Raw genomic sequence first — 26832 nt, 5'->3', positions numbered from 1 at the left:
TTACTCAATAATACTTAGTTACAGACAAACAGATGAATCAATCAAGGAGACAGAGTACTGTAGCATACTGTAGCACCAAATGAGCCATGTGAGTCTGAGCTGTAAATGTTCGACTGATCAAAAGCCCCAAAAACAGAAAACAATATCTTTTTAAAAAAGAGGTAAAATCTATATTTTTGGATTCAGACTTTAGGGTTTGACTAAAACTGTGGTAACATTGTCCTATTGTGACCCTCACGTGCTTCAGTTCCAGTCCTAATGGAATTTCCCCACGTTTCTTCAACTAGGGTTTTAACGCGTGGCGCTTTAGACCAAACCAAGCTCGTTCGGCTTACGTAACTATTTATGTGCAAACCATTCATTTACCAAAAGTATAAATGCCATGTTCCCTTGAGTGCAATTTCGTATCTAGCAAGTTTTTCGGATCGAGTTTTTTCAAGTGATAATGTGTTTAACTCCCATCTCATTGACTACTAACAGTAACTAGACATTATCGACAATCAAACCTAGATACATTATCATATTTTGCATTTTCTTAAATAGTCTGAATTTACCAAATTGCATTAAGTATATTGTTTTTATATCAAAAGTAGAGGTTTTGATTATTAAAAATGGCGCAAAGCATGGTAAGGGAATCTAGACATAGAGATAGCATTGTAGGACTTTTGTGGTGGATAAGTAAGCTGTATCTAAAGTTTATTTTGGCCGTCTTCTTGTCTCCGGTTTACTCTACACCTTCTGTCTTCTTCCTCTTACTTAAGCCTTTCTTGTGTTATTCACTTGAACAAAATAAAACAGCTTTTTACCACACTACTTTTTATTTCTTAAGACAGAAGTACTTCACAAACAAAAAGACAAACAAACAAGTCCAATTATTGTCACCATTTTTTATCGGCGTTCACCCTTTTATGTAAAACTGAGCACAATAATGCAAAGAAATAATAATCGACTTGTATTTCAAAAAGAGATGAGTAGATTTGTCTACTGAAGAAAGACCAATATCTCTGATGAATTTAACCGATCCGATTCTATCAACCTTTGCCAAAGACGGGGCATTTCAAGGACCAATTCTAAATAGCTCGCGACTTTTCGAAGCTTTGGCTTGCTTTGGTTCAATCATTCGATCATGGTCTCATGGATTAACTAATTGGCAGTTACCAAAACTTAACACAAACATGAAACATATATTATCTCGATATGCGTTCCTATCAGAACAAATCCCAGACGGGCCGGATTAACAAAACTGTCCAAACTAATAAATATGCGAGTGATATAAACAAAGTCCAATGAATCTCACAGGAAAAAGGAAAAAAAAAAACTCTATTTTACCCACGATATAGCACAACCATGTCTCTCTTAAGGCTCAAAAGCTTTAAATTTCATACAAAATCATCATCGTGATTTACAGACACTTGATTTGGTCTCTGCAAAGGCATTTGCATTTGAGCACCATCAGTGTTACTAGTACAGTGTAAACGCTTATACGTAGACAACTTCACTCTTTTGTTGGTCTCGTTGGGAGATAGTGGTTGGAGCGGTTCCCTAGGTCTTTGTTGCGGTTTGTTGAAGCCACGGTTACTTACAGCTTGGTTTCGGTTTAATTCGGTTACTTCCGGTTTTGGACTAGGATTTGATTTGATGGGAATGAGCTTCCCATCTACCTGGTTTGTGAATACAAATGTAACCTGCAATGTTTTTATAGACCGTGAAAAGTTATCAGAAGCCTCTAAACTTCCTATACCGCAGTGCTTGGCTTAGCGATTGAGTAGACTGAAAAATAAACTCGGAGAGGCAACTAACCTCGTCACCAGCTGAAGCTTGCAGTATAGTATCTGGAACAGACTTTGAGGTAAAATGATGACCCCAGCTTGCTAGATCTTCCTCCAATGGAGTGCCCACCTGAGACAATTCATGGAAAAAAACTTTTTAGATGAAATCAGACAGCAAACGCATGCGTAGAGTTTGTAGCTGACAATGGAATCAGTAACAAAATAGGAATCCTGTTTTGCTATATTACATATGGTTTTCTGGTGGTAATGTTTCAGTGTTTTTTAACTCTAAGCTTTAGACAGACTGATTGATGCATGACGCAGTAACTAATCGCATGAAATGACCTGTCTCTCGGAGATTTTCAACGAGTGAAGGCATCCTGCATCGTTTGCAAATCCGCCTATATCTTCTTGATCAGTCTGGCAAGCACTGTCATCAAGATTGTTCTCATTTCCTTCTTCCGTATTTTCTGTACCAGAGGCATCATTTTGGCACCTGCTGCAGCTCATCTTTCCATGGATTTCAGACCTATGAAAAAGGCAGAGTTTAAACCATTGGACTACTTTACAGTAGAGAATGTGTGTTCATGAATACTGAGATGCTTAATCAGTTCCAAGAAAGTGGACATGACAGCCATATATGAGAGGGCAAACACATCGTGAGTTCAGGGGAAACACATACCTAACATCCCCGTGGAAGGAAAATAAGTCTCTTAAATCCTCTGTTGAAAGTAAGTTTCCCTGGAAAATCAAAGATGTTGGGGTCAATATTTATGCATTGGGCATAAGCTGTCTAGTTGACGAATATAACATTCCAGCAAAGACCTGTCTAGTGCTGTTATCCGTCTGTTCATGCTGAATAACTTTTTGAAGCCCTTCTTTTGACATCTGACGCTGGTAAACCTACCAATATATCAAGAGAAATACCAGTATGAGCGTTTAGCAATTAGTCCCGCGAGCAAAAAGTGAGGTCAGTCAGTTCTGTGGGTGTGGTACATTACCTTTTCTTCAATAGTTCCAGTACTAAGAAACCTGTAGACATACACTCTTTTCTTTTGCCCATCCCTCCAAACTCTAGCAGCAGCCTTTTTGACATCGAAGTAATGAATGTATAGCACAATCAATCATCCCTTATCGACATAGTTCTGAAACAGATGTAAACGAAAGTTAAGATGATACTTACTTGTTTATCATTGGCAGGATTCCAATCGGGATCGAACAAAACAAGTCGATTAGCACCAATTAAATTTAATCCACAGCCACCTGCCTTGCTGCTTAAGAGAAATGCAAATTCATCCTACAGAAGCAAAACCCGAACCAAGTGATTAGTGATTACTCAGGTTTGTAACGAAGGGAGAAATAAATATGTAAGATCAAGTACCTTTGTTGGGTCGTTCAACCGGTTAACAAGCTTCTGCCTCTTGCTGATAGATGTTGATCCATCCAGCCTCAGATAAGGATATCTTCTTTCGCGACAGAGTTGAGCGAAAAGATCCAATGTCTAGTGCAAAAGGTGCAGGCTATTATTATTGTATGCAGACTGGATTTAAAATTGCTATCTATATGGAACATACCACGATGATGGCTTTATGCAGTCAAACAACAAACAGAGTTCAGTTATTGTGATGTTTATAAGAAATAGTTGCCTTTTGGATACAAACAGACCGATTAGCTTAGCCTGTTATAATGGCTCATAAGCCTCGGGATAACACGTAGCTTATGGGAAGACTAATTCAAAATAGATTGAAACATCCATTATTGAAAAATGACAAGTAGGCCAGTAGTAACACGCTAGTGACGACCAGCAGCTGATTCTGTTCAAAATCCAATAGCACACCACAATGCTCTATGACCCCCAATTACACGCACTGTCCCGTTCAAATTAAATAAAAGTAGCATACCTGCGTATAGTTTGATACAAGGACTATGCGGTCATCAGTATTCCGACGTAGGTTAGCCAAAAGTCTGGAGAGAACATGCATTTTCCCAGAGAGCTCGACCCAGGCACCATCACCCCCGGTCCATGCTCCAGATCTGAATGGATGTTTCCATTTAGATCACAAGCAGTGACACACATGCAGTCACGCAATGATTCAAACTAGAGAAAGAAGCCTACCTCCCGGAGAACATTTCTGCAGGGAAAAACTCTAAGCAATCCTCAAAACCAATAGTACCAGGACTTTTGCTTTTTATTGTATCGTAAATTAGCTACATAGAAGAAAAGTACGTTTATCATTAAGCATAAATTGGGAAAGATCGAATAGATTTGTCAATCACGTTGATCATGGATCACTTGATCATAGCACCTTAAGATGTCACAAAGATGCCTAGCAATATTGGAGAAACTTAATTACAAATGGATACCTTTGGATGATTGCAGAGCTTCTTGAGAGCTGTTATATAAGCCAAAACTTTTGTCTGCTTTGCATTATCAGCAAGTGCTCTTTTAAGCTGCATGCAGAGGCAACCATTGTATATAGTTACATGTATATTTTACATAACGTATTAAGAATGACTGTGATCAAATGCTTACATTTTTTGAGCTTATAAAATGATTGTACAAAGTGGACTGGAGAGTAGTCATCTTGCAACAAACTACTTCAATTATCTGCAAAACATCCAGCAAGCATCAAGATTTTGATGTATTTCTGAGTCCAAAATAAAGAAAGCAGCAAAACTAATAACTAGTAGCTAAGAAAAGATGTTCATTCTATTTATATTCTCATCAGATGATTATGTTCCTGCTAAAACTACATATATTACTCAGTCTGACTGACGATTCAGCATATGAAGAAGTAATTAAGCCAATTCTATTGACAGAGAAACGTTTTAGCATCATAAGAAACTTTATTCAGAAGCCTGTGGCAGATGCAGAAGGAAAGTTACCTTAGGTGGTAAATGATTGGAGAGTAATGCATTAGTTCTCCTCAATATAAACTGTAAACAAAAGAAATTCTTCTCAAGGTAAAGCAGTAAAATATAAGCAACAATTATAGTGATGCTCTATTGATCATAGTACCAAAATCATCTAAGCAAACTGCATTCGTTTTAAGAAATATATCTAGATGAAAATGAAATCTCAATGACAATTAGATACATACAAAATGCTACGAGGAATTACCTGATTCACTTTTGAACTCAGTTCTGTCGAGCGGGCAGCAGCTAAATTTTTCTCTTCCTCAGTAGCTGTAGGTTCTCTTCCACATATAATAGGTGCCTTATGTATGATATATCAAAAATAAGGATGCATCAGTGTACGAAAGATAACAACATTTAGTCAACTGAAATGAAGTTATGACACAGATAACTGCGTAAGCAGATTCTCTAATCTCAAAACTATCTTTATAAGCTTTCAACCTATTGGAATCCACAGGCTATGAAGCTGCTATACGGGAAACGAAACATAATAAATGTAGCGGCAAAGTATACACTACAAAGTAACATAAGCTTTTTTTTTGTGCAACAAGTAACATATGCTAAACCTACATTTTTAGGCAAATAATCGGCTTGAGATACTGATCCTGACATAGTTACAGATGAAAGAACACGGAATGATCGAATCAGCACTAAAGGGAGGAACACAGTTTATTGTATGTCACCTCAAAATAGTGGCGAAAATGCGCAGCATCGCCTAAACTTCCTGGATTTGTAAAGTTGACCATGGCGAAAAACTCTTCCAAGTCATTCTGGAATATTCGGATGCTGAAGAATCAGAAAGAAGGGAAGAACGCAAAACATGAAGAAAATAGTGAATTTTTCATTACCTGCATGGGAGTTCCAGACAACAAAACCCGCCTTTTGCATGTCAATGAAGCCAAAGCCTGCATACAAATATGATGACAGTCGAAATCAGAAAAACAAGAGATAAGAAGTATAATTGTACAAACTTGGATACGAAATAAGTATGTATTTGCATGCAACCTTGTTAGTTAGTGTCTGGTCATTTTTCAACCTATGAGCCTCATCGCATATTAGAAGATCACAGGATCCAGTCTGGCCGAACTTGGATGAGTGCATTCGAAATGTCTCGTAAGAAATAATAAGTACCTGTTAACATTAATTAAGTGATAAGTGCACTTTTCAGAGTCTGCGAGAAAATATGCACAACTATACCTGCAAAGCGCTTCGTGGTCGAGTGAAACTATCTATTCCAGACAAAACATCATCTCTGGTGCTTTCACAGAGAGCTATAAGCTGAATCCTGTCTCCAACCCATTTCTTAATTTCAGCTTCCCAGTTACTGACAAGACTCGTTGGTGTAACAATAATGGCCTTTTTAACCATAGGAGTCCCATCAAATCCTTGACATAGAAGTGTGTATAGTAAAGTAATGGACTGCAATGTCTTCCCCAAACTGTCAAATAAATTTAGAAGGAGCTAAGAAAATTACATAGCAAAGTATAAGTGCCCAGACCACAATATCACATAAGGGAGAAGATATATATTACCCCATGTCGTCAGCCAGAATGCAACCATTTATATTTTCCGAACCATGTAATCCTGAAACACAATCAAACATGAACTGGACACCTTCTCTGCAGCATCAGAAAAGCCATCTCCATGTAAGTAAAGTTGTATATATCCTTTGTGATGCCAGTTATAAATAATGTGACACTCATTGATTTGTTGTATAGACAAGCCGTTCACTATGGTAAAATACTGAGAACATATTACGATGTGTCAACTATCAGAAAATACTGAGATCATATGACGATGTGTTTCAACTAGTAGTATGTGAGTGCTTTGGAAATTTTAATATCGCAGCAAAGATTATAAGCAAGTTTTGATATTACTTGTTAGATAGGAACTGGATATACCTTTGATGAGGCCGAAGAAACCGGACAAGCAATGGATGCACCGAAATTCTCATGGCATCATCAGATTCATCAAGTTGCCACAATACCAAGGGTTCAACTTCAGGTGGAAGAGAAACAACTTCCTCTTCTTCATCTTTTTCAATAGTGGTTGATTCATTCAGCTTAGTAGGCAGAACAACCACAACTGGACTTGAAGAACCCCAAGGAACAAAGCGTTTCCGAGCCGAAAGGCGACGAGAAAGTTGACCGGTGGTATTATAACCATGAGAACACGGAGGCTTGAAAGGCTTCCTACAAACTGCAGCTCCTTCAGAGACTGAAAGCACCCGAGGAAGGAGTGGCTGCCGTTGCACCACCAGATTTCCCCTGTGAACAGGGCAGAAGATTCAATTCCATAACAATCAGAGAGCAATCATAATCATCAGCTTGAAGATGGAATCATAAGACGTTACTCTAGAAGAATCGCGAGCAACTACATCAAATGTTACAGAAAACTAAATTTAATCATCAGCGAAATCTCTTGTTGAACCCTAAATCCCAACCTCGAAAACTCCAGATAGACGCTTGCGATGCGAACAAAGCCTTAATCAGGTTCAAGCTCAAATTGATATCGAGAAACTTCGATTACGTACCTCAATAGATCATTTACGTTCTTGAATTTCCGATCGGCGTCGGATGGAGGAGAAACGGCGGCAAGGTCTTCGCAGTCGGAATTTTCGTATTCTCCCTCCGAGTCTTGAGACTCTTCTTCGTAACTGTCGCTGGAATCTTCGGAATCGGAAGACGAGATGACGACTTGGTCTTCTTCCTCCATTCTCGACGAAGGTAGGCTAGCCACCTACGACGACGAGTACTTTTAACGATTCTATTTGGCGGCAAGAAAGAAACCTAAAAACCAAATATTTTTGAAACCCAAAAAAAAAAGGGACAATGACTAGAATACCCTTGAATCTAGGTTGGTTTAACCATTTAAGTTTATGATCTCGCAGTCAATTACGTGGTAATTTAAAACAAAATACTTAAACCGGTTGTTGACTAAAATACCGTTTAAGGTTGGTTGAACCGGTTGAGCCCTTAAACCTTTCTTAAAATAATTTACGATAAAAATATTAAATAAAATAAAATCGGAATAAATTTTTAATTCGTCGAGGTTGATTTACGTCACCCACTTTCATGGCCGCACCTGCAAACTTCTCTTCTCAATGTTCCGATTATACCCAAACTGCTCTCTACCTTCTCTCGTCTTCCTTCCCCGCCATCCTCCTCGCTCCTTCCGTTGCCGCGCCACCGCCGATATCCCTCTAGGCGACGGAATCGGAGTACCACGTGAACCGGATTCAACCTCTGACACGGCGAGGTCTCGAGATGTCTCCGCCGCGGCCGGAGGGAACGTTGAATCGGGTAAGTGGAGGAAAAGGAGGCTGCTGTGGTCGAAAAGCGGAGTGAGTTACTTGGTAGGCGACGACGACGCGCTTCCGTTGCCTATGACTTATCCCAATACATCCCCTGTGTCGCCCGATGAGATTGACCGGAGGTTGCAGTGCGATCCTGTTGTCGAGGTTTCCCAACTTTCGTTTACTGATTTGATGATTTTGGATAAGTCTCAACCATTTAATTGTGTTGTAATAATCAGAGTAACATTTTAATTGTTTTTGAAAAGCTTTTAGTCAAAAAAAAAAAAAAAAAAAAAAAAAAAAAAAAAAAAAAAAAAAACATTTGAATTGTTTCGTGTGGAGTTTGTAAGCTCAGATTCTTGAAGGGTGATGATGTTTCTGAAGTGTGAATTTCAACAAATGGTTTAGAGATTTCTTTGGATTTGTGTGATATAAGGCATGGGTGTTAGCATTATTATGCAAGCTTTTCTTGATTTGGGGTTAGGATTAAACGAAGAAGAGGAGATAAGCTCAGATTCTTTAAGTGTTTCTGAAATGTGAACATTTAACTATGAGTTAGATTTTCCTTGGATTTTTGTATGGTAGAATCATGGGTGTTAACAGTATGTAAACTAAAGATGCAAGCTTTTCTTGATATGGGCTGGGGTTGGTTAGATGAAGAACGGAGTTTGACTTTAACTATCAGACTCTTTACTGGGTTCTATGCAATAGGCAGTGGTAACGTTATGCTTAAGAAGATATCCTGATTATAACATAACCCTACGATTTCTCAGGATTGCAAGGAAGTGGTTTATGAGTGGACTGGCAAGTGTAGAAGTTGCCAAGGATCTGGATCTGTCAGCTATTACAAGAAAAGGGGTAAAGAGGTTATCTGCAAATGCATACCTTGCCAAGGGATAGGTCAGTTTCTGATTTTTACCTTTCTGAGATTCTAGAGTATGTATCTATGAGCTGCTTCCCTGACTGGAAAGGAATTCAAAGCCCCAATTTCTGAGTTTTTTTAATTTGGTTTCTGTCTCTAGTGTATTACGCAAATTAGTCTTGACTAAAAAAAGAAGTTTAAACTGATTGCAGGATATGTGCAGAAGATAACATCTCGAACGGACATTGATGTGATGGAAGATTTGGATAACGAAGCATCTTGACCTTGGGTTTGCTCAAACCAGTGCACAACTATTAATACGAGTGCATGTGCGCTTGAGTTCGTTGTTGAAGTTGCTTCTTTGGGACGTTTGGCCCAAACAAGCTGATTGGAGATATAGACAGACAGAGACTACTGATTCTTGTTCGGATAATGGCTTCTTCTTTTTATCAATACTACCCAAAATAGGAAACTACTGTTATATATGTATCAGATCTTGAGCAACCATAAACTCTAGGAACTCTTTTTTGTGTTTAGGTTGTTTCAATTTTCCCCAGAGAGAATATAAAGCGGTAATACAATCTCTTACTTCAAGTTACTCTACAGGTCAACAGTGGTTCAAGAATATATGCAAATGGTTTCCGTGAACTAAAAAGGAATTAATACAGTTATTTAGAAGTAGAACTGTCATGGCCCAGATGCTTCCTTGATTTAAACCTTCTTCCATGAGATCTGTGTACTTCAGTTTTAGAGGCCAAGACAAATGACTCTGTAGTTTACAGATGCCTGATCTATCACTAATGAGCACTTGAATCCGATCGGTGTTAGCAACCCTAACTCGGCCCGGTGTTGTTTGTGCTTGCCATGTTCTCAGGAGACGCCCTACAACAAGTAGGAAACAAAAAGTTTGACATCAAAATTTATATGACAAATGCTTCTGTTTCTTTTTTAAGTGTTAAACATGGTTATGATTCTTACTGAATAGTTAGGCCCTTTCTCTGGAGGAGTGCACTAGGAATTGTACCTTGAAGCTTGTTGTTCTTGATGGACCTGCAGATTCACTATTAACATCAACCAAAATAAACTGATGCTAGTTTTGGTCATGATGATGCAGTCTGTTACAGGTCAACAAAACCTTTAGTTTCTCATATAAACTAAAATGAACATTGTTTAGCATGATCTCAGATTCATATGTGTAGGCTTGCTGTTATAACAAGAGAGGAGGAGCGAAATATGTTTACAGTATGCGGAGATTAGGGAGCTGTGCAAGTGACTCTGGAATCGATCCATTGAACTGGTTGTCCTCTAAATGTCTGCCTCATCCACCAAAAGAAAATGGTAAGGTTAGAATATAACAGTTATAGAAGTCTGGTTGCAAGAATGGCATACAGAGTTTCTAATCTCGTCATTGGACTCAAATCTGGTATCGGTCCTGTGAGCTTGTTCTTCCCTAACCATCTGCAAACCCCGAAAGTTGCAGCTGAAACTCAGTTTCCACAAAGAAACTCCCAGACATTAACAACTTTTAAGGATGCAAAAAGTCCTTACAGATCTTTAAGTGCAGTCATGTTGCTAATGCTTGGTGGTAGAGAGCCCGCTAGTCCACGATTTGTCAGATTCCTAGCAAGAGAACCAAAATCATAGATCAGTGGTTCTTCTTGATGTAGTTGACAGAAGCTTGTCTTAGAGTATTGAGTTGTTTTTTGCTTACAGAGAAATCACTTTGTTGATTTTTTCTTTGGAGCAAGTTACACCAGTCCACGAGTTGGGAAGAGGAAGGCATGGATCACCGGACCAATCTACAGGAGGCTCGTCGATGCTCTCTAACAAATCTTCCAACGCAGTAACTGCAGAACAACGTATTGTTTCCAATAGCTTATAATTCATCACATAATACAGAAAAGACATGAAAGCAGAAGGGGAACATGTACATTACCATCGCTTATATTAGTGGCTCCACCTATGGGAATAACCTGAAACACTTCTCCAGCATTGATCACTGCTCCCATAGGTGAACCTTTAGCAGTAGTCAACGTGATCGTAGTCTGACCTGACAATGGCCACTGACCTGAGTAAACCATAACCCCATTGGTACTCACGTTGAGTTTTCTTGAAAAGGTAGCTCCATTGATTGATGCACCAAAGGCTCTCCAGCTCAAGGGGCTTGGACTCCTATCATCCTGAAAATACAGAGCTATATAGTACTTTGTGGCTGGAAGAGGAAACGGCGGCCATTGAAGCTCTAGAGCCTTCCCTTTAGTCACTGTGAAGCCTTCCATGAAAGCTTTAGCAGGTGGAATGTTCCAGAAGTCTAATGGGTTAACACTGCTTTGAGAAGTCACCGTCTGATGCTTCTTGTCTGAAAACGGTTGCCATAGACGGTTATATTGGTCATCTGGATAGCTAGTGAACATAACATTACGAGTCAGGTTTTAAAAAAATTGAAAATGTCATATCATCAAACTATGATTATTACCTAATCATATCTCCATCTACTCCAAAGCTGTTCCTAGCGATGAGGCTGAGCTTGTATAACCCAAGATCAGTTGAGTTATACATTGTATCCTCAAGAGATTGCACATCTAAAGCCGATATAAAAGGTGACGAGAGAGTCTTTGCATTCTTAGCTAAACAAACACTTAGTGTCCTCCCAGGAACACCAACAACGATCTCGTAATAAGAACTCTGGCCCTTGGAGTAATCCTCTGATGTATTCACAACGCTCCATTTTGTGCCTCCGATGATCTGATCGAACACCGGCGGGCTGTTTTTACCGTCGAAGTTGCCGTAGTAGTAAGTGGTTCGGATAAGGTACTTGGAGTTCTTGGCGACAGGGAAGTTATAACAGTGTTTTCGTGATGACTTGTCTGGGAAGTAACGCAGTGTCGAGAGGATTGGGAGAAGGTCTTTTTGTTTTATTGCTGTCGTGTTTCCTACGTTGATGAATCCTCTGTCCGATGTGTAGTTTATCTCGTTGAGTTTCGTTGTGTAAGGTGATCCACAGTTTAAGTAAAAACCTTCAATGTGAGATGAAAGATGGCGTATTAGGGCATTGATAACGATGTTTAACATGGAATAACGAACGTTCAGATGAATACATGAAAAATATTTTGACATTGTATCAAGAATCATACCTCTAGGAGGAGGGAGAGCTTGAGAGATAGAGAACGTTAATAAGAGGAAGAAGAAGAAAGGAAGCATCGTGACGTATATTTGATGAAGAAGCAGAAACAAACGATCAGATTGTTTCTATGTTTTTTGATGGAGAGATTGAATAGGGGAATGCTTCAAAGGTATAGAAATCAACGTTGAAGGTTTCTAATATTGTTGATTTTCTTATTTTTAGCATCAATGTGAGGTTTGAGTTTTACTGATTGGAAGGATATAGGCAAAAGAAAAGGAGGTGACTAAATAGGCTACATGCAATCTCTCTTTTCATTTTTTTTTGGTTGGTGTGTGTTTTTCTTTAATTTAACTTGGTTGGTCATGTCCTTCGAATGATCTTTTGAGCTGATATTTCATTAACAAGTGGTGGTATCTTTAGATGTGTTTTAATTTTACAAAACAGTTTTATGTTTCCTTACAAAGCTACTACTAACACATGTCTAAAGAAGATAAATATTATGTATGTACCAAATTTAAAGCTTTTCTAGTTCAGTGATCCATATACAATGCGAAAAATATCATATAGATTCATCAAAACGACATTTGATCCTATTGGCATGAGTGATGTGGTAATCCATGATCTTAATTCTGAAGTCTCTGATTCATGACAACCATCCAGGCGTGCCCCACATTGGTCAGAGTTTATCATTGAAAGGAAATACTTACTGGTTTGATATAGATGAAACAAAAATGCATCTTGGTATATTCTTGAACAAATTTGATTTTTCAACAGAGAAACTCGGACGTCGTGTGCTTCTTCCTTATCAGTGTCGAGAATATGAAAACTTGAGTGTTTCGGTTGTCAGAGAAGAGAAATTTTCAGTGTCGATACAACGCGGAATTACATCAAAGACTGAGATATGGGTGACAGATCAAATTGATGAGACCAAAGTTGTGTCTTGGAGCAAGGTCTTGGTATTGGATTTGAGTCGTGATCATCAGACTACGCATTTTGGAAGTTTCTTGCTAGATGAAGAGAAGAAAGTGGTCATGTGTTGTGAGACATGGTACGACCCAGAAGAGGAGAACAAGTCCAAAGAAATGATATACATTGTTGGGGTTGGGGTTGGGGAGGATAGTAAAGTCACAGAATTGGATTTGGGAGTAGATATAATATAACTGAGAGGTATGGGCAAACTATTCTGAATTATACCCCCAAGATTGGTTCAATCGAGCCAGATGGAGGCAAAATAAAAAGATGTGAGTATGTGACTAAATAAGCTATAGTTTATATATATATATATATTTTTTTTTTTTGGTGTGTGTTTTTTTTTATTTTTTTTACTTATTTACTTTGATTGTGTTTTTAAGTGATTATTTGAAGTGATATTTCATTAACAAGTGAGTATCAGTATATGCCTTTTAGCTAACACAGTTTTAAAGTTTTGCTTTTACTAGTGGTATTCCGGCGTTACGCGCCGGGTTCATATGTTTTATTCTTTGATGAATTTTAAATTAATATTATGGTCTTAGTAAATAAAATATTTAAAAATATATGAAGATGCAAATATGTTGAAAGAGAATGACAAATTTTCAGATCCATTTAATAGTGATTAGCGATCGTAGTGTATCACGTTGTTTTAAAGTTGCTCATGTCAAAGAGGAATATCATAAATGGTTTTCACCGATCGATTCAATAAAAATAGAATAAATAGCTAATAGTAATAACAAAGTTAATATAGTTGAACTTTAAACATAAAGTAAAATTGATGCCCGAAGAAAAAATGTAATTGCATGTGTATTTTGTGAATATATTAAAAGTACTTTTTATAAAGCACAACAAATTTGTAATACAATTTTCCTAATCAACATTGTTTTTTAAAAAAATAATAGAAATCTCTAAGTGTAGTCGGTGGTTTTTTTGCCCTTGGATTGGCAAAGAATTGGCGCTTATGATGAATAATATATCTCCAAGTGTTGTCTTGTAGTCTTCTGAGCACCCCCCTTAGCTTTATCATTGTTTTCCTCCCAGCCTAGCCTATCCAAATGCTCTTCCTTACTGATTTTTATTGTCACAATCAAATGCTCTTGATTGAATTGGGTAAAAGCCTAAAACCTTCAGCGTCAGCAAAATCTTCTCTTGAAGATTCTTCCACATCTCTGTTTGTCTTAAGGTCATTACAAAGCTCAGAATCACCAACTTTACTTCTGTCTTCTAAAGACTTAGTTTTTATTCCTTTGTCTACTTATATCAAATCTTCTTACTAACATTTGTTTGAGTTTGAGCTACATTTCACAAAACTTTTCTCACCGAATAAGAACTTCTTCTAGACCAGCACGCCTTTATCGCCACATATGTCTTTCACGACATGATTAGTATGTTCTCCTTATAACAAATACAAAGTCACGTAAGTCACATGCCTTCTCAATCTTGTCCATATAAAACACCAGATCAACTGTCTCAGGAAAACCACTGTTAGCATTGATGTTATGAACTCCTAGCTTCGTTCCAGCCTCATTAGAATCTCCAGAAGAATGGTTTCCATCAATCTCTTTAGCCCATTTGTCACCGTTTTTGTATCATAGAACAACTCGCACACATTGTTATTGTTCTTCTAAGTTTTCGGGACCTTTAGCTCTACATCTTCCCACTTCTATTTAGGACATTTCTGAGGCTTAGACTCATCTTTGCAGCTCTCTACCGAGTCTCCAACCGCATGATCACTGTCTGAAAATTGAAAACCCCTAGATTCAAAAACATGCTGCAGATACTCGAGATACCAAAACCCTTTCTCAAACCTTCTTCCTGTAAACAAAAGTAAAGATCAAAATCCATTCTCTAAAAAAACCAGATAGTGAGACAAAACAATAAAAACATTGAGAGCTATTTAAAGGGTACCTTGAGTCGATGCAAAAAGCGAAGAATCTGAACAAAACCTTTCCAAGAGTGAAGATTCTTCCATTTTTCTAGACAAAACCTGCTAGAGACATAGAATCAGCTAAAACAGAGTGAAATGAGCTAACTTTTTTCTGAAGAAAGTGAGAGTACCCCAATGTTCTCCAATATATCGACCACATCATATATACGCCAACGTTCAACTCCTGCAACAACCACACAATTTTTTTAGTTTTGGAATCCAAATAAGGTTTAGATCTATTTACAGAGAATTATGAATCTCACCTAATTTGGCCGCAACATCATCGATTCAAAACAAATCAACATCATCTCGGTTATATAGTCTCACGAAACTGAATCATACATACACACAAAAGATAATAAAAGTTACACATAAACCCAATCTGGTGGAAAAATATTGAGAGAGAGAAGAGGTATATGTAAATACTTGGAGCAAGAACGCCTAGAGATTTGTCCTTGCCGCTGTAGGATTGGAGAGCGAGAGCATTCACATCTTGAGACACAATCCTAGACTCTCAAAACCTCCTCGGCTCTGGTCGAACAGCGACCGGCTTTCAAATCAGCAAGAATGATGAAGGAATTAGCCATTGTTGGAGCTGGTAATTAGCAGAGATTTCGTAGATTCATCGCAAAGATTTCGTAGATGCAAATATATAGGAGACATAAAAAGGATAAAGCTTTAAACGTTATTTGCAAAGATTTTGTTCAGAAAATCAATGCGTTGCAATTTTTTTAGAAGAATATCAATAAACAATAGGAATCCGCATGGCAAAAGAATCAAGGGTTAATGGTTTCTGCAATTTCGGAAAAGTAAGTTTGTTTGTTTTGGAGATATACGGTTAGGAAGACTGCGAAAGGATGAGCTCTGGCGAAAATTCCCTAGGATGCATATATAGCTGAATGAAATTGCTAATGAAGGCAAGGAAGATGAATGGATGAGAAAGTAGTGGGCTGTTTTGAATGACATCATTAATATCAATTGCTTAATCGCTTGAAAGGGGAGCTGAAGCTGAACAATGTTGGCGGTTTTGCATTGGTCTCCGGCGGATTCGAGCCGACACAGAACATCTGAGAATGAGCCAATGATACGAACTAAATCTTGTTATGGGCCAGCTAAAGTACAGAAGCTCAATTTAGTTAAACGGCAACAAAGGAAAAATGAAAATGTCCACGTGTCGTTATTTGCCCTATGCACATTGTTGATGTGGCAGCATGAGAAGGGAGATAAGTTTCCTTTATTAATACTAGGTCGTTGTCCGCGCTACGCACGAATAATTGGTTATAAAGTTTTGCTGCAATGAAATTTTGTTGTCAGAATACCAAAAATTTATGAAATAGACTTTATAAAACATACAATATGTTTTTTCATAGTACATGATGGGTACACGAACATAATATATTGTTTTTATTTTGAGTGTTTTTGAAAGTTATCTTCGTTGGACCGAAAGTAGAGCGATAACTTCATGTATGGGAGCTTAGTTTGTTACTCCACATAAATCCTTGTATGATGTCGGTGTTGTTGGTGTCAAAGTAGAAGCAAGTTCTTAGTGTTGTTACAAAGAAAAGTTTATCTGTAATAATGAAAGAAAATAAGTAAATAGTTTACTATGAGGTGATTGGTAAGTGCTGTGTTTTTTATTTTTTTTTGCTTTAGAATAGTAGCTGTAGATTTATTTGCTGTAACTATTTTTGTTGTAGCTTTGTAAAGCACTATTTTTTTGCTCTAGAAATAAAGTTTTCTACAACCTTTTTTTTATTTTTTAGAGATATTTTTGCTGTAGCTTTTTAAAAGAAAAAAAAAACATGATTGGTTGACATGTATGGCTTTAAACCAATTTTTTTTTTGTTTTCTAGAGCATCTACAGCCACAACCAATGTCCCCTATAAGACTTCTAAATGAGATTTCTTGTTTGAATACTATAAGGAATCATTCTTAGGTAGTATAAATTTTTTTCGAGTTTGTCATAGTAGAGTATTGGTACATGAACTATTATGTTTTATTGTGCTACTGAGAGTTTTATTTGTAGCAAATTTTAACATAAATTTGACATTATAATTATGTTTATTATATTACTTTTATATAATCGTGGAATGCTTAAAAATCAAGGAATTTAGTTATTTTAATATTACTAAGAATAAGTTCAACTCAAAACTGTTTTTATTATGTTAATCTTTGGGTTGGTCAATCATCTAGTTATAAGTTGTACTGAATATTACATAATATTTTTTTTTTTACTTTTTTGGCTATGGCTTTAAGATCCACCCACTTATTGGTTTAGGAAGTGAAGACAAAGTGAAGACGAAGTCTGAAACTTGTAACAAAAAAAGACAAAGTCGTAGGAATTCAAACACAATTTATAAACTAAACCACATGCACTAAGAATCAGATGTGTTGAACTTGTCTTCAATACCAGGCTCAGTGAGTGATAGAAGTGACCTGCTTCACTACATCCAAAGAGCTGAAGAAGTCGATAACCCGCTTGTGTATACGGAGCTTAAATATATCCCTTGTATTTGGTTCCTAAAATGCATAAAACAAAAAATGTAGGCTCCTGCAACATATGATAGACATTCCAACCAAGTGATAAACTCAGACCAACGTAGGTTCTGAATCACAGCAATTAAGACTGGAAACTGGATATATATAATCACTGTTGTACAATGGCTGTCATAAAGTGCTCATTTACATTTATATAGAACACCAAATGTAATATAAACAAACCATTTACATTTTTTGTCTTCATATATCTATCTGAGAGTAGACACCTAACAATAATGAAGATCATTCATGATGTAACTCCCAGAAAAAAATCCTTGAATAGCTAGTTTGCATTGTTCTAGCAATGGATGTAAAAGTTTGATTTGATGACTTGCGTGAGCTGGATTAAGTAATCAAATGCAAATTATAATCCATCCAAAAATTCTAGATATTTTGGATGAGATTGTTAGTAAAGTTTGGATGAGTTCATCAATTATACAGTTTATAGGCCTCACTAAACTAAATATTTAAACATAAATAATAAAGTATATAAACAAAAATCAAATTTTCATCCAATACAGTTTTCCTATGTGAAAATATAATGGTCAGCATGTGCTAAATAGTGATAAGCTAAGAACAATATACAAAATATCCAACATACTTCCTCAAAATATATAAGCTGAATTATAAACTAATTAGTTTCATAGTTACCGGAAGAAGTAGAGGAGAATTTGTAAAGAGCTTATCTTCGCCACATGTCAAATAGAAGAGAACTTGTTAAGAGCTTTTTTTGGTCTTAGCTGGAAGTCTCCTAGTGATCTCGTGCAACAAATACATGTTACTATAAATTATCTTCAACACAATATAGATAGGTAAATTGTCAACGAACATATGGGAAGGAAAAAGTCAAGATCGTCATAACCTAGGTATCTACCAGGAGTAGCCAGCATATCTATCTTAAGTAAATTACTATATTACAAAATAACTTTTGAAAGAACTAAATATTTGCGCGCACAAGTTAGTAGGAAACTATTTGAGTCACATGAAGATAAAAAAAATCAGTTTATCCAACTGGCCGCCAATATCAAGCCTAGCCATAAGCCGAGTCAACCCACCTCTTCTCTCCATTTCCTGTTCCTCAAATAGAGTAATGGGATACCAAAGTCGTCGAAGGCATTCTCTAACAGATTTGTCCCAATGCAGCAGTCTTCATCAACAATTGCATGTCAATAGTCAAAAATAAAAGAGTGAACCAATTAGACACCAAAAGTTCACGTAACGCAACAACTCAAAAATACTATAGCTCTGTTCTTTTGTCAATCGCTGCGTCAGCGTTTGCGAACAAAAAACACAACCGGAATCATATCGGATAATATAGTAAAATGGGGATGGCGGAGGTTTTTGGTGTGGCTGGGTAAAGACGCGACGGATTGGATTGACGCTGAAAATATCTGCGTCAAAGGCAACTTCGTTTTCATGTCTCGCGTTGTCTGTTGCCGCTGATTTTAGTTCGAACAGCAATGAATTTGTTGCATGCGTAGGTTTAATTTCTGCCGCTGCCGCTGACGCCGGCGTTTATTAAACGAACAATATATATGTCAATGCCTTCAAAACGCGAACTGAAAGAAAAAAATCAACTTTATCTCCGGTAGTGTTTATAACAGATCATAACAACATTTGTAACTTGTAAGAGATAAAGAAAGAGAACTTACGTGTTCATAATGGTCAGGATTTCCTTGATAGCTTTGACTTTCACCCATTCATTCAAAAACATAAGACATCATCGGAAAAGAAAAATATTTCCCAAAGTTTCTAAATTGTCGATTGAACATATATATATATATATATATATATATATACATAAATATATACGCGATAGAATCTAGACGGTGAACATACTGACAGATGAAAAAGCCATAGTGGAGCGACACTCAAAGGTCTTAAGCAAGCATCAAGGATTTGAACCGGTCTTATCATCGACCTTAATCTGAAGCTTCATAAGGTCACTTTTTCATTGTTAAGTTTCGTGTTCACCTTCATTTCCGACTCATCTCTGATCCTCACTGGTGTAGATCAATTTCAAATTAAAACAAATTTTGTAGCAAAAAAAACACAGAACGGAATAAAAATTCTATAATACATAAATCAAAACAAAGAGCTATGAATATTTTCGGAGAGACGAATGAAGGGGGGGGGGGGAGAAGCCAAAATAAGAGATTGAAGAGGATTTGGAAGATGTTAATATGAAATGGTGTAAAACTTAACTGGTAGAGAATGAAAAGAAGTTGAGAAGGTATGTATGATCTTAGTCAGAAAAAACTGAATTGATAGGGAGAATTGTTTATAAAAAGAGTTTTTAAAAAACCTTAAATAAACAATAGAAATCAGATAGAGAAAACAAGTACGAAATTTCAGGTCGATTTACAGATTTACTTTTACTATTTACTGATATTTTTAAATTTCATGCTGAGTTGTCACTTTAATTGGTCAGGAATATTTGTGCTTATGTGGCATCTCTTAAAATAGTCTCTTTTTTATATAGTAGTGAAAGATAGATTGATAGATGTTTCTTTGCATTTTATATGTGACAACTGACAAGTAACTCGGTAAAACAAGTCAAAGCTTAACTCGTGTTATTTTTTCTTTGACAAAAAAACATGTACACAGCCTTTTTTTTGCTTGTCCTCTGCTTAAAGTTGTCGTTTTTCACCCGACTCGTATTCCCTTGCAAGTTACAAGCTTTCCACACAGCATTTTTAAAATTCTGCATCACCTCGTATATTCATAATTCATTGATCAATAAAAGTAAAGAAATGAACGAACAAGAAAGCGCCTGTAGCTCAGTGGATAGAGCGTCTGTTTCCTAAGCAGAAGGCCGTAGGTTCGGCCCCTACCTGGCGCGAAATCTCTCATTTAATTTTTTTTCCCCAAATAAAAAGCCGACGAAGTGGCCGCGGCCGACGCGTTCAAAAAGCGTTGCGTCAGGGCGAAGCAAAGCCCAACGTTATATGAACGCTAAACGTATTCTTCCCCCAACAGATAATCGTACCCTATAAAACCTCCTCTCAAATCCCTAACTTCTTCTCCTACAATCACTCTCTTCTCTCTCTCTCTCTTCATTTCCTCTAAAGAATCATCAAAGAAATTTTCAAATTCGTTTCGAGCCTGTCCACAAAATTCCGGTAGCGACCCGTTCTGATTCGGCTTCGAGAATTCAAAAGAGGAAACTTTGTTCTTTCGTTTCTTCGTCTTAGCTCATGGGTACTTCTCAGAGTCGCGAAGATCGGATCTCCGATTCCGATACTGATACTGATTCTGATTCAGACTACTACCACGAAGAAGAAGATGATGATCAGCACGGAGACACCGACGTCTCGAAAAAGCAAGGATCTTCGTCCGCCTCTGGTTCGAAACTCTCTTCCGATTCATCGACTCACGAAATCGAGCAGAAGCTGAGCGCCTTGAAGCTGAAATACCCATCATCATCATCGGAAACCCCCAAGATCAAAAACGCGGTGAAGCTTTACCGCCACATCGGTGGAAACACGCCCAAGGCGAAATGGATCACCGCTGAGAAACTCACATCTTACAAGTTCGTCAAAACGTCGTCGTTAGAAGGAGAGGACCTTGATGATTACGACGACGGTGAAGAATCAAACGAGAAAGGTGAGTCCTTTTGGTTTCTCGGCGTCGGTTCCAAGGTCAAAGCTAGGGTTTCGAGTGATATGCAGTTGAAGATGTTTGCGGATCAGCGTAGGGTTGATTTCGTGAGTAACGGTGTCTGGGCTTTGAAGTTCTTGACGGATGAGGATTACAGGAGGTTCGTTACTAGGTTCCAGGACTATCTCTTTGAGAATGTGTTTATGATTAAAGCCTCTGAGGAGAGTAAGATGAAAGTTTATGGGAAGGATTTCATCGGTTGGGCTAACCCTGAAGCTGCTGATGATTCCATGTGGGAGGACGCTGAAGGTCCACCTGAGGAGGAGGAGGAAGTTGATGAGAAAGATAGGGACTTGACTGAAGAGTTTGAAGAGGTGGCTAACGGTGGAGTGCAGAGTTTGGCTTTAGGAGCTTTGGAGAATTCGTTTCTTGTGAATGATTCAGGTGTTCAGGTTTACAGGAATATGGACCGTGGGATTCATGGGAAAGGCGTGTGCGTTAGGTTTGATGGTGGAAGACCTGGTTCGTCAAGCCAGACGACACCTAACAAGGCGCTTTTGATGAGGGCGGAGACTAATATGATGCTGATGAGTCCTGCTAACCAAGGGAAGCCAAACACGAGCGGTGTGAAGCAGCTTGATATCGAGTCGGGGAAGATTGTCACGGAATGGAAGTTTAAGAAAGACGGGACTGAGATCACGATGAGAGACATAACGAATGATACTAAAGGCTCGCAGCTAGATCCATCAGAGTCCACGTTTTTGGGGTTGGATGATAATAGGTTGTGTCAGTGGGACATGAGGGACAAGAGGGGTATAGTGCAGAACATCGACTCGCCCGTTTTGGAATGGACTCAAGGGCATCAGTTTTCTAGAGGAACTAACTTCCAGTGCTTTGCTAGTACTGGAGATGGGTCGATCGTTGTGGGATCGCGTGATGGGAAGATAAGGTTGTACTCGAAGACCTCTATGAGAATGGCTAAGACTGCCTTCCCAGGGCTTGGTTCGCCGGTGACACATGTGGACGTGTCTTATGATGGGAAATGGATCTTGGGGACGACAGATACGTACTTGGTTCTTATATGCACCCTTTTCAATGACAAAGATGGTCGGACCAAAACAGGTTTTAGCGGAAGGATGGGGAACAAGATACCAGCTCCTAGGCTGCTGAAGCTAACGCCATTAGATTCACACTTGGCAGGGAAAGATAACAAGTTTCACGGCGCGCACTTCTCATGGGTAAGCATCACTCAACACGTTCTTGTTTACATCTTATAAAAGCTAAAACTCATATTCTTTGTTTGTGTGTTTGTGAATGTTACTTGCAGGTAACTGAGAGCGGGAAGCAAGAGAGGCACATCGTAGCAACAGTGGGGAAGTTCAGTGTGATATGGGACTTGGAACGGGTGAAGAACAGTGCGCACGAGTGCTATAGGAACCAGCAAGGGCTTAAGAGCTGTTACTGCTACAAGATCTTGTTGAAGGATGAGTCAATCGTTGAGAGCCGTTTCATGCACGATAGATTCTCTTTCTCTGGTAACAAATCTCCAGAAGCTCCACTTGTGGTTGCCACTCCTCAGAAAGTCAGCTCCATTAGCCTCTCTGGGAGACGATTGTGATAAACTTGATTAGTATCTGTAACTTTTTTCATGTTGGTTTTGTAATGAAATTTGCTTGTGTATCCTTTGATTGGTTTTCTTGTGTTTGTGTGAAGAAGGTTTCTGTTGAATGACATTTGGCTTTCCTCAATACGTGTTTGAATCAAATTGGTTATGACTTTGGTTTCTCATAGTTCTTCATAACATACCGTAAAATAATCACTTCTTGTGATCAGCTAATGTTAATGTTAGACTTAAGTAAAAAGAAACTATGACAAATAAACTTTTAAACTCTGATGAGCACAATATTTTTTAACTCTGGAGCACTAAACCAACGTTGCATCAGACCACAGAGCTTTGGCTTATGTAGTATTTAGTTGACATAATCCGATTTCTCACTTTCTAATCAATCATCCGAGCAACCGGTTATAGAGTCAACCGCGGACAAACTGCGGTTAATAATTAATTAGTTTTAATATATAATTATAGATTACCTATTGCAAAATATAAAAGAAATTAACTTTTCTTAAAAAAACACAGAAATATTTAAATTTTGTTTCTTCATTTTCATTTATCGTAGAAAATCTTTAAAATAATTTATACTACTATGTATGGTTTGTAAAACACCAAGATTGTAATAAATTGTTGATAACAAAAATAAACTAAAACCAAATCACATCCGCCAGTTTTGGTTTGCCTTATCATCATTCACTTCATTTCTTCATGTGGCATAGTAGTATCTTCATCAAACTCTGAAAACAAAATAAAATAATTGTGTCGATACTACAATAAAAAATCAGAAAATTCAAAAAATTGAAAAGATACAAAGTATATGCGATAATAAAGGAAGAAAATATGCTAAAGATGAAAACTAAAAAATAAAAATCTAATTTTTTATTTGAAATAGAAAACAGATTTTAATAACGTAAATTAAAAAAAAATTAAGAAAGAAGAAACACAATTCATTCACTGGTTCGGATGGTGGTTCAACCAATAGCCAGATTGCTGGATTAGAAGTTTTTGTGGGTTTTTTTGGGTTTTTAAATAATGGATATTTATTAAATAATGGATATTTTTTTGTGGATCCTTGCTTTTTCAATAGAGTTATTGAGGTTGATTGGGAAATGCAGTAGATGTGTAGAAGACCATTTTTTCTTTCAAAAGGCATTTTTGTAAAGTTTAATGCTTTAGATTTTTAAAAAATAATCTATAGCAAAAAAAAAAAATGTTAGCTCTGGAAATCAATTCTCTATAGCTTTTGCTTAGTTCTTTCAATATTCTTTGAAAATAAATTTACAACAAAATATTAAAGCCAGAGCTAAAAAGTTTACGGTCTACTGTAATTTTTAAAGTGAGAAACATAAAGCTACGATTCTTTTCGATCAATCCTATTATCTTTTTACTTTAATGCTTGTAAGTTACATTGGAATGTATCAAAAAAAATCCATATATATATGGCTTTAAATCCATGATTTTGTTATCTAATCATGATATGTGGTTTTAGGTGTCCAATTTTTGTAAAACTTATTTTTTAATAAAATATTAGAGTATTAAAATAAATCCATATTAAATACTTATACAGTATTTACAAATAAATAAAATATTAAAAATATAATACCACAAAATGGATACTATGTATACATATTAATGTATTAAAATATATTAATAAAATTTAAAATTTTAATATATTTAATTTTTTTTGGTTTTGAATCTGGATATTTAGATTTAAAAATAAAAACATAAGACTTTAATATCGGATGACAAAAAAGGACTTTAATATCCAGATCTTCACCCTGAATATCCAGATTTTCGGAGCGGATTTAGGATTGAATATGGATTTTAAATAATGATTTCACCCCTATTGTAAATTACTTTTTTTTTTTTGTAACTGGCTTTCCCTATTGTAAATTACTTGTAGATTATTTATTCCGTTTCATTACGTTTTGAGCTGAACTAATACAATAATTAGAAACTTCACAAGTGACAGAAAAATATAGAACAGCTAGCGTGTCTCAAAACGAAAAGAAAACATAACGGGTAAACCAATTTGATTTTGTGCCTTTTTTAATAATTGTTATATGACCAGTTATTACAGTATTTAATTTATGTTACCCGTAATTGACAACGATTGATATATATATTTGTTTTCTTTGCAAATAGGAAGTGTCTGTTTTTAAAAGATTGACATTTATTAAAATAAATTTTATATCTACGCATTTGATTAGTTAATAATGATAAAATGTAAGAAAATTGTATTTTTGAATTTCTATGAATTTAAAATTATAAGAAATAGATAATCACATAGAACAATATGTTTATAATCAAAAATTAATTTTTAATGTGTCAAAATACCAAAATACATTTTCATAAACACATAGAATATCATTTAGAGAGTGTTATTGGTTGTATATGTTGAGGTTAGCTCCATTAGAATTTGAAAATTTGATTCACTTACAATTTAATACATGCTAAAATATATACTCCCTCCATTTATATTAATTGTCGTTGTAGAGTATAATTTTTGTTACAAAAAAAATTTTATTTTAAAATTTCAATGCAAAATTTATCAACTTTATTTTTCATTTTATTTTTCTATTGGTTGAAATATGGTTACATGTAAAGGTAATGATGTATTTATTTAGAAAATATACAAAATTAAATATTTTCTTAATTTGTGTACACAAATCTAAAACGACATTTAAATGTAACGGAGTATAAATTTTTAAAATTTTGATTCACTTACAACTTAAGATAAATTGATTTTCTTAAAATTTAAATAGCTATCATTGTATCTATATATTAACGTGATATCATTTGATGACAAAAAAAAACACATGATATCATTTGATGTTTGTAACATAATTGAACCCTTTTTAAAATGATTCTAACTTGAAATATGACTCCAAAACACCAAAACTATTTAAAAATATGTAAATAAGTAACACAACAAAACTTCATAACATTGATATGGTTTTCAATTGTTACACGTATTAATCTGTATCTACTGCGAAATTTTTAGATTTTTTTAATTCAATGAGATTCTGTTTCATTTATGGGTAACATCTAATTATTTTGAGACTCCTCTATGTTTCATTGGACTAGTATGTTTCAATTGTTACACGTATTAATCTGTATCTACTGCAAAATCAAAATACGAAGAGGGATATCTATATTATGTTTCATTGGACTAGTATGTTTCATATATCGTATTTTGATTTTGTATGATATCTAATCTTTGTTAAGAAAAGTTCTTGCAGGGTTGTAAGATACGGAGTCGTTTCTTTTTACATCGGAGTATTGAACAAAGGGACACCCAGTAACTAGAGATATCTCCAATGCTAGTCATCAGCATCGACCCAGAAACGAACCTCTAACTTCACTGACACTCTTGATTGTTACACACGAAGACAAGAAAATATGAAAAGACAATTAATTGACCGAACTCAACATGTACTCGCATTTTTTTTTTGAAACTTATGTACTCGCATTCTTGACAAAAAAAAAAGTACTCCCATGATGGTGTGGCCCTTTTCTTCATTTGCATCGGCGTTTGCTGGAACCAATGACTTATATCGTCAATAATAATAAAAATGTCTAAAATCTGAAGGTAAAAAGTTATATTGTGATTGATACAAAACAGCGGTATTCTGACATTCCGACGGAAAATGAAATCCTCGGAATATCCCGAAGAATTTCCGAGGATATTCCGACGAAACAAAAAATTTGATTTCCTCAGAATTTCCTCGGAATATACCGACGGAATTCCGAGGAAATATCAATCCGTCGGAATATTCTTATGGAATACCGAAGAAAAATGTATCCCTCGGAAAAAACCGATGAATTCCGAGGATATATTATAGCCGTTGTAGAGCCGTTGGGGGGATTTTAAAAATTCCGAGGAAATTCCGACGAACTAGCCGTTGGCGTCAGAATTCCATCGGAATTTCCTCGGTATGTCGGCAGGATTTCAACTATAAATACAAGCACCCCTCTTCGTCTTCATTCACTCCATATCTTCATCCTCCCTCTTACTCTCTTTACACACGAATTTGATTCATAAAAAACATGTCTTCTTCAAATTATTTTCGTTCTTGGATCGATCGACCTCATTTGGATCCGAACACGAGATTGCTTACGGAAGAATACCAACGAGGTATAACCGAATTCATGGGGTTAGTTCACCGACAAATGGAAGCAAAAACATGTATGTTAAGATGTCCTTGCTCTAATTG

General features: G+C 36.5%; 4 protein-coding genes, 1 long non-coding RNA gene and 1 other non-coding gene across 7 annotated transcripts; 3 read left to right on the top strand and 3 right to left on the bottom strand.

Moving 5' to 3' along the window:
• Positions 1 to 1166: 1166 nt before the first annotated feature.
• On the bottom strand, positions 1167 to 7937 carry LOC106295791 (protein CHROMATIN REMODELING 25). Of its 2 annotated transcripts, none has more exons than XM_013731776.1 (22): positions 7770 to 7937; positions 7219 to 7424; positions 6587 to 6952; positions 6218 to 6304; positions 5883 to 6123; positions 5691 to 5816; positions 5534 to 5590; positions 5369 to 5455; positions 4891 to 4986; positions 4656 to 4706; positions 4303 to 4377; positions 4134 to 4220; positions 3886 to 3977; positions 3671 to 3803; positions 3151 to 3270; positions 2953 to 3066; positions 2771 to 2854; positions 2595 to 2672; positions 2452 to 2510; positions 2115 to 2298; positions 1801 to 1899; positions 1167 to 1685 (listed from the first exon to the last, which is right to left on the bottom strand). In XM_013731776.1, the coding sequence occupies exons 2-22, from the start codon at positions 7398 to 7400 to the stop codon at positions 1380 to 1382; spliced, it is 2724 nt and encodes a 907-aa protein (XP_013587230.1). In that variant the 5' UTR covers positions 7401 to 7424; positions 7770 to 7937; the 3' UTR covers positions 1167 to 1379. The 2 variants fall into 2 exon arrangements, with proteins under 2 accessions (XP_013587230.1, XP_013587229.1); XM_013731775.1 differs by having other exon boundaries at positions 7756 to 7856.
• Positions 7770 to 9436, top strand: LOC106295793 (protein disulfide-isomerase SCO2). Its single transcript, XM_013731779.1, has 3 exons — positions 7770 to 8145; positions 8754 to 8880; positions 9055 to 9436. The coding sequence occupies exons 1-3, from the start codon at positions 7789 to 7791 to the stop codon at positions 9123 to 9125; spliced, it is 555 nt and encodes a 184-aa protein (XP_013587233.1). The 5' UTR covers positions 7770 to 7788; the 3' UTR covers positions 9126 to 9436.
• On the bottom strand, positions 9212 to 12116 carry LOC106295792 (putative leucine-rich repeat receptor-like serine/threonine-protein kinase At2g14440). Its single transcript, XM_013731777.1, has 9 exons — positions 11977 to 12116; positions 11319 to 11859; positions 10779 to 11245; positions 10554 to 10689; positions 10391 to 10462; positions 10232 to 10300; positions 10084 to 10155; positions 9821 to 9892; positions 9212 to 9724 (listed from the first exon to the last, which is right to left on the bottom strand). Exons 1-9 carry the CDS (start codon positions 12041 to 12043, stop codon positions 9676 to 9678), a joined length of 1545 nt encoding a protein of 514 aa, XP_013587231.1. The 5' UTR covers positions 12044 to 12116; the 3' UTR covers positions 9212 to 9675.
• A 2268-nt stretch (positions 12117 to 14384) lies between these two features.
• Positions 14385 to 15731, bottom strand: LOC106293969. The gene is made up of 5 exons (XR_001260698.1): positions 15292 to 15731; positions 15129 to 15196; positions 14997 to 15049; positions 14847 to 14925; positions 14385 to 14753 (listed from the first exon to the last, which is right to left on the bottom strand). It is a non-coding gene; the product is annotated as an uncharacterized LOC106293969 (long non-coding RNA).
• A 4441-nt stretch (positions 15732 to 20172) lies between these two features.
• TRNAR-CCU lies at positions 20173 to 20245 on the top strand. Its single transcript has one exon. It is a non-coding gene; the product is annotated as a tRNA-Arg (tRNA).
• A 127-nt stretch (positions 20246 to 20372) lies between these two features.
• On the top strand, positions 20373 to 22751 carry LOC106295337 (protein CYPRO4). The gene is made up of 2 exons (XM_013731211.1): positions 20373 to 22241; positions 22331 to 22751. Exons 1-2 carry the CDS (start codon positions 20601 to 20603, stop codon positions 22619 to 22621), a joined length of 1932 nt encoding a protein of 643 aa, XP_013586665.1. The 5' UTR covers positions 20373 to 20600; the 3' UTR covers positions 22622 to 22751.
• Positions 22752 to 26832: the final 4081 nt, after the last annotated feature.

This window comes from Brassica oleracea, chromosome C5 (assembly GCF_000695525.1).
Source record: "Brassica oleracea var. oleracea cultivar TO1000 chromosome C5, BOL, whole genome shotgun sequence".
Classification (NCBI taxonomy): domain Eukaryota; kingdom Viridiplantae; phylum Streptophyta; class Magnoliopsida; order Brassicales; family Brassicaceae; genus Brassica; species Brassica oleracea.
This window is presented reverse-complemented; position numbering and strand designations above follow the sequence as displayed.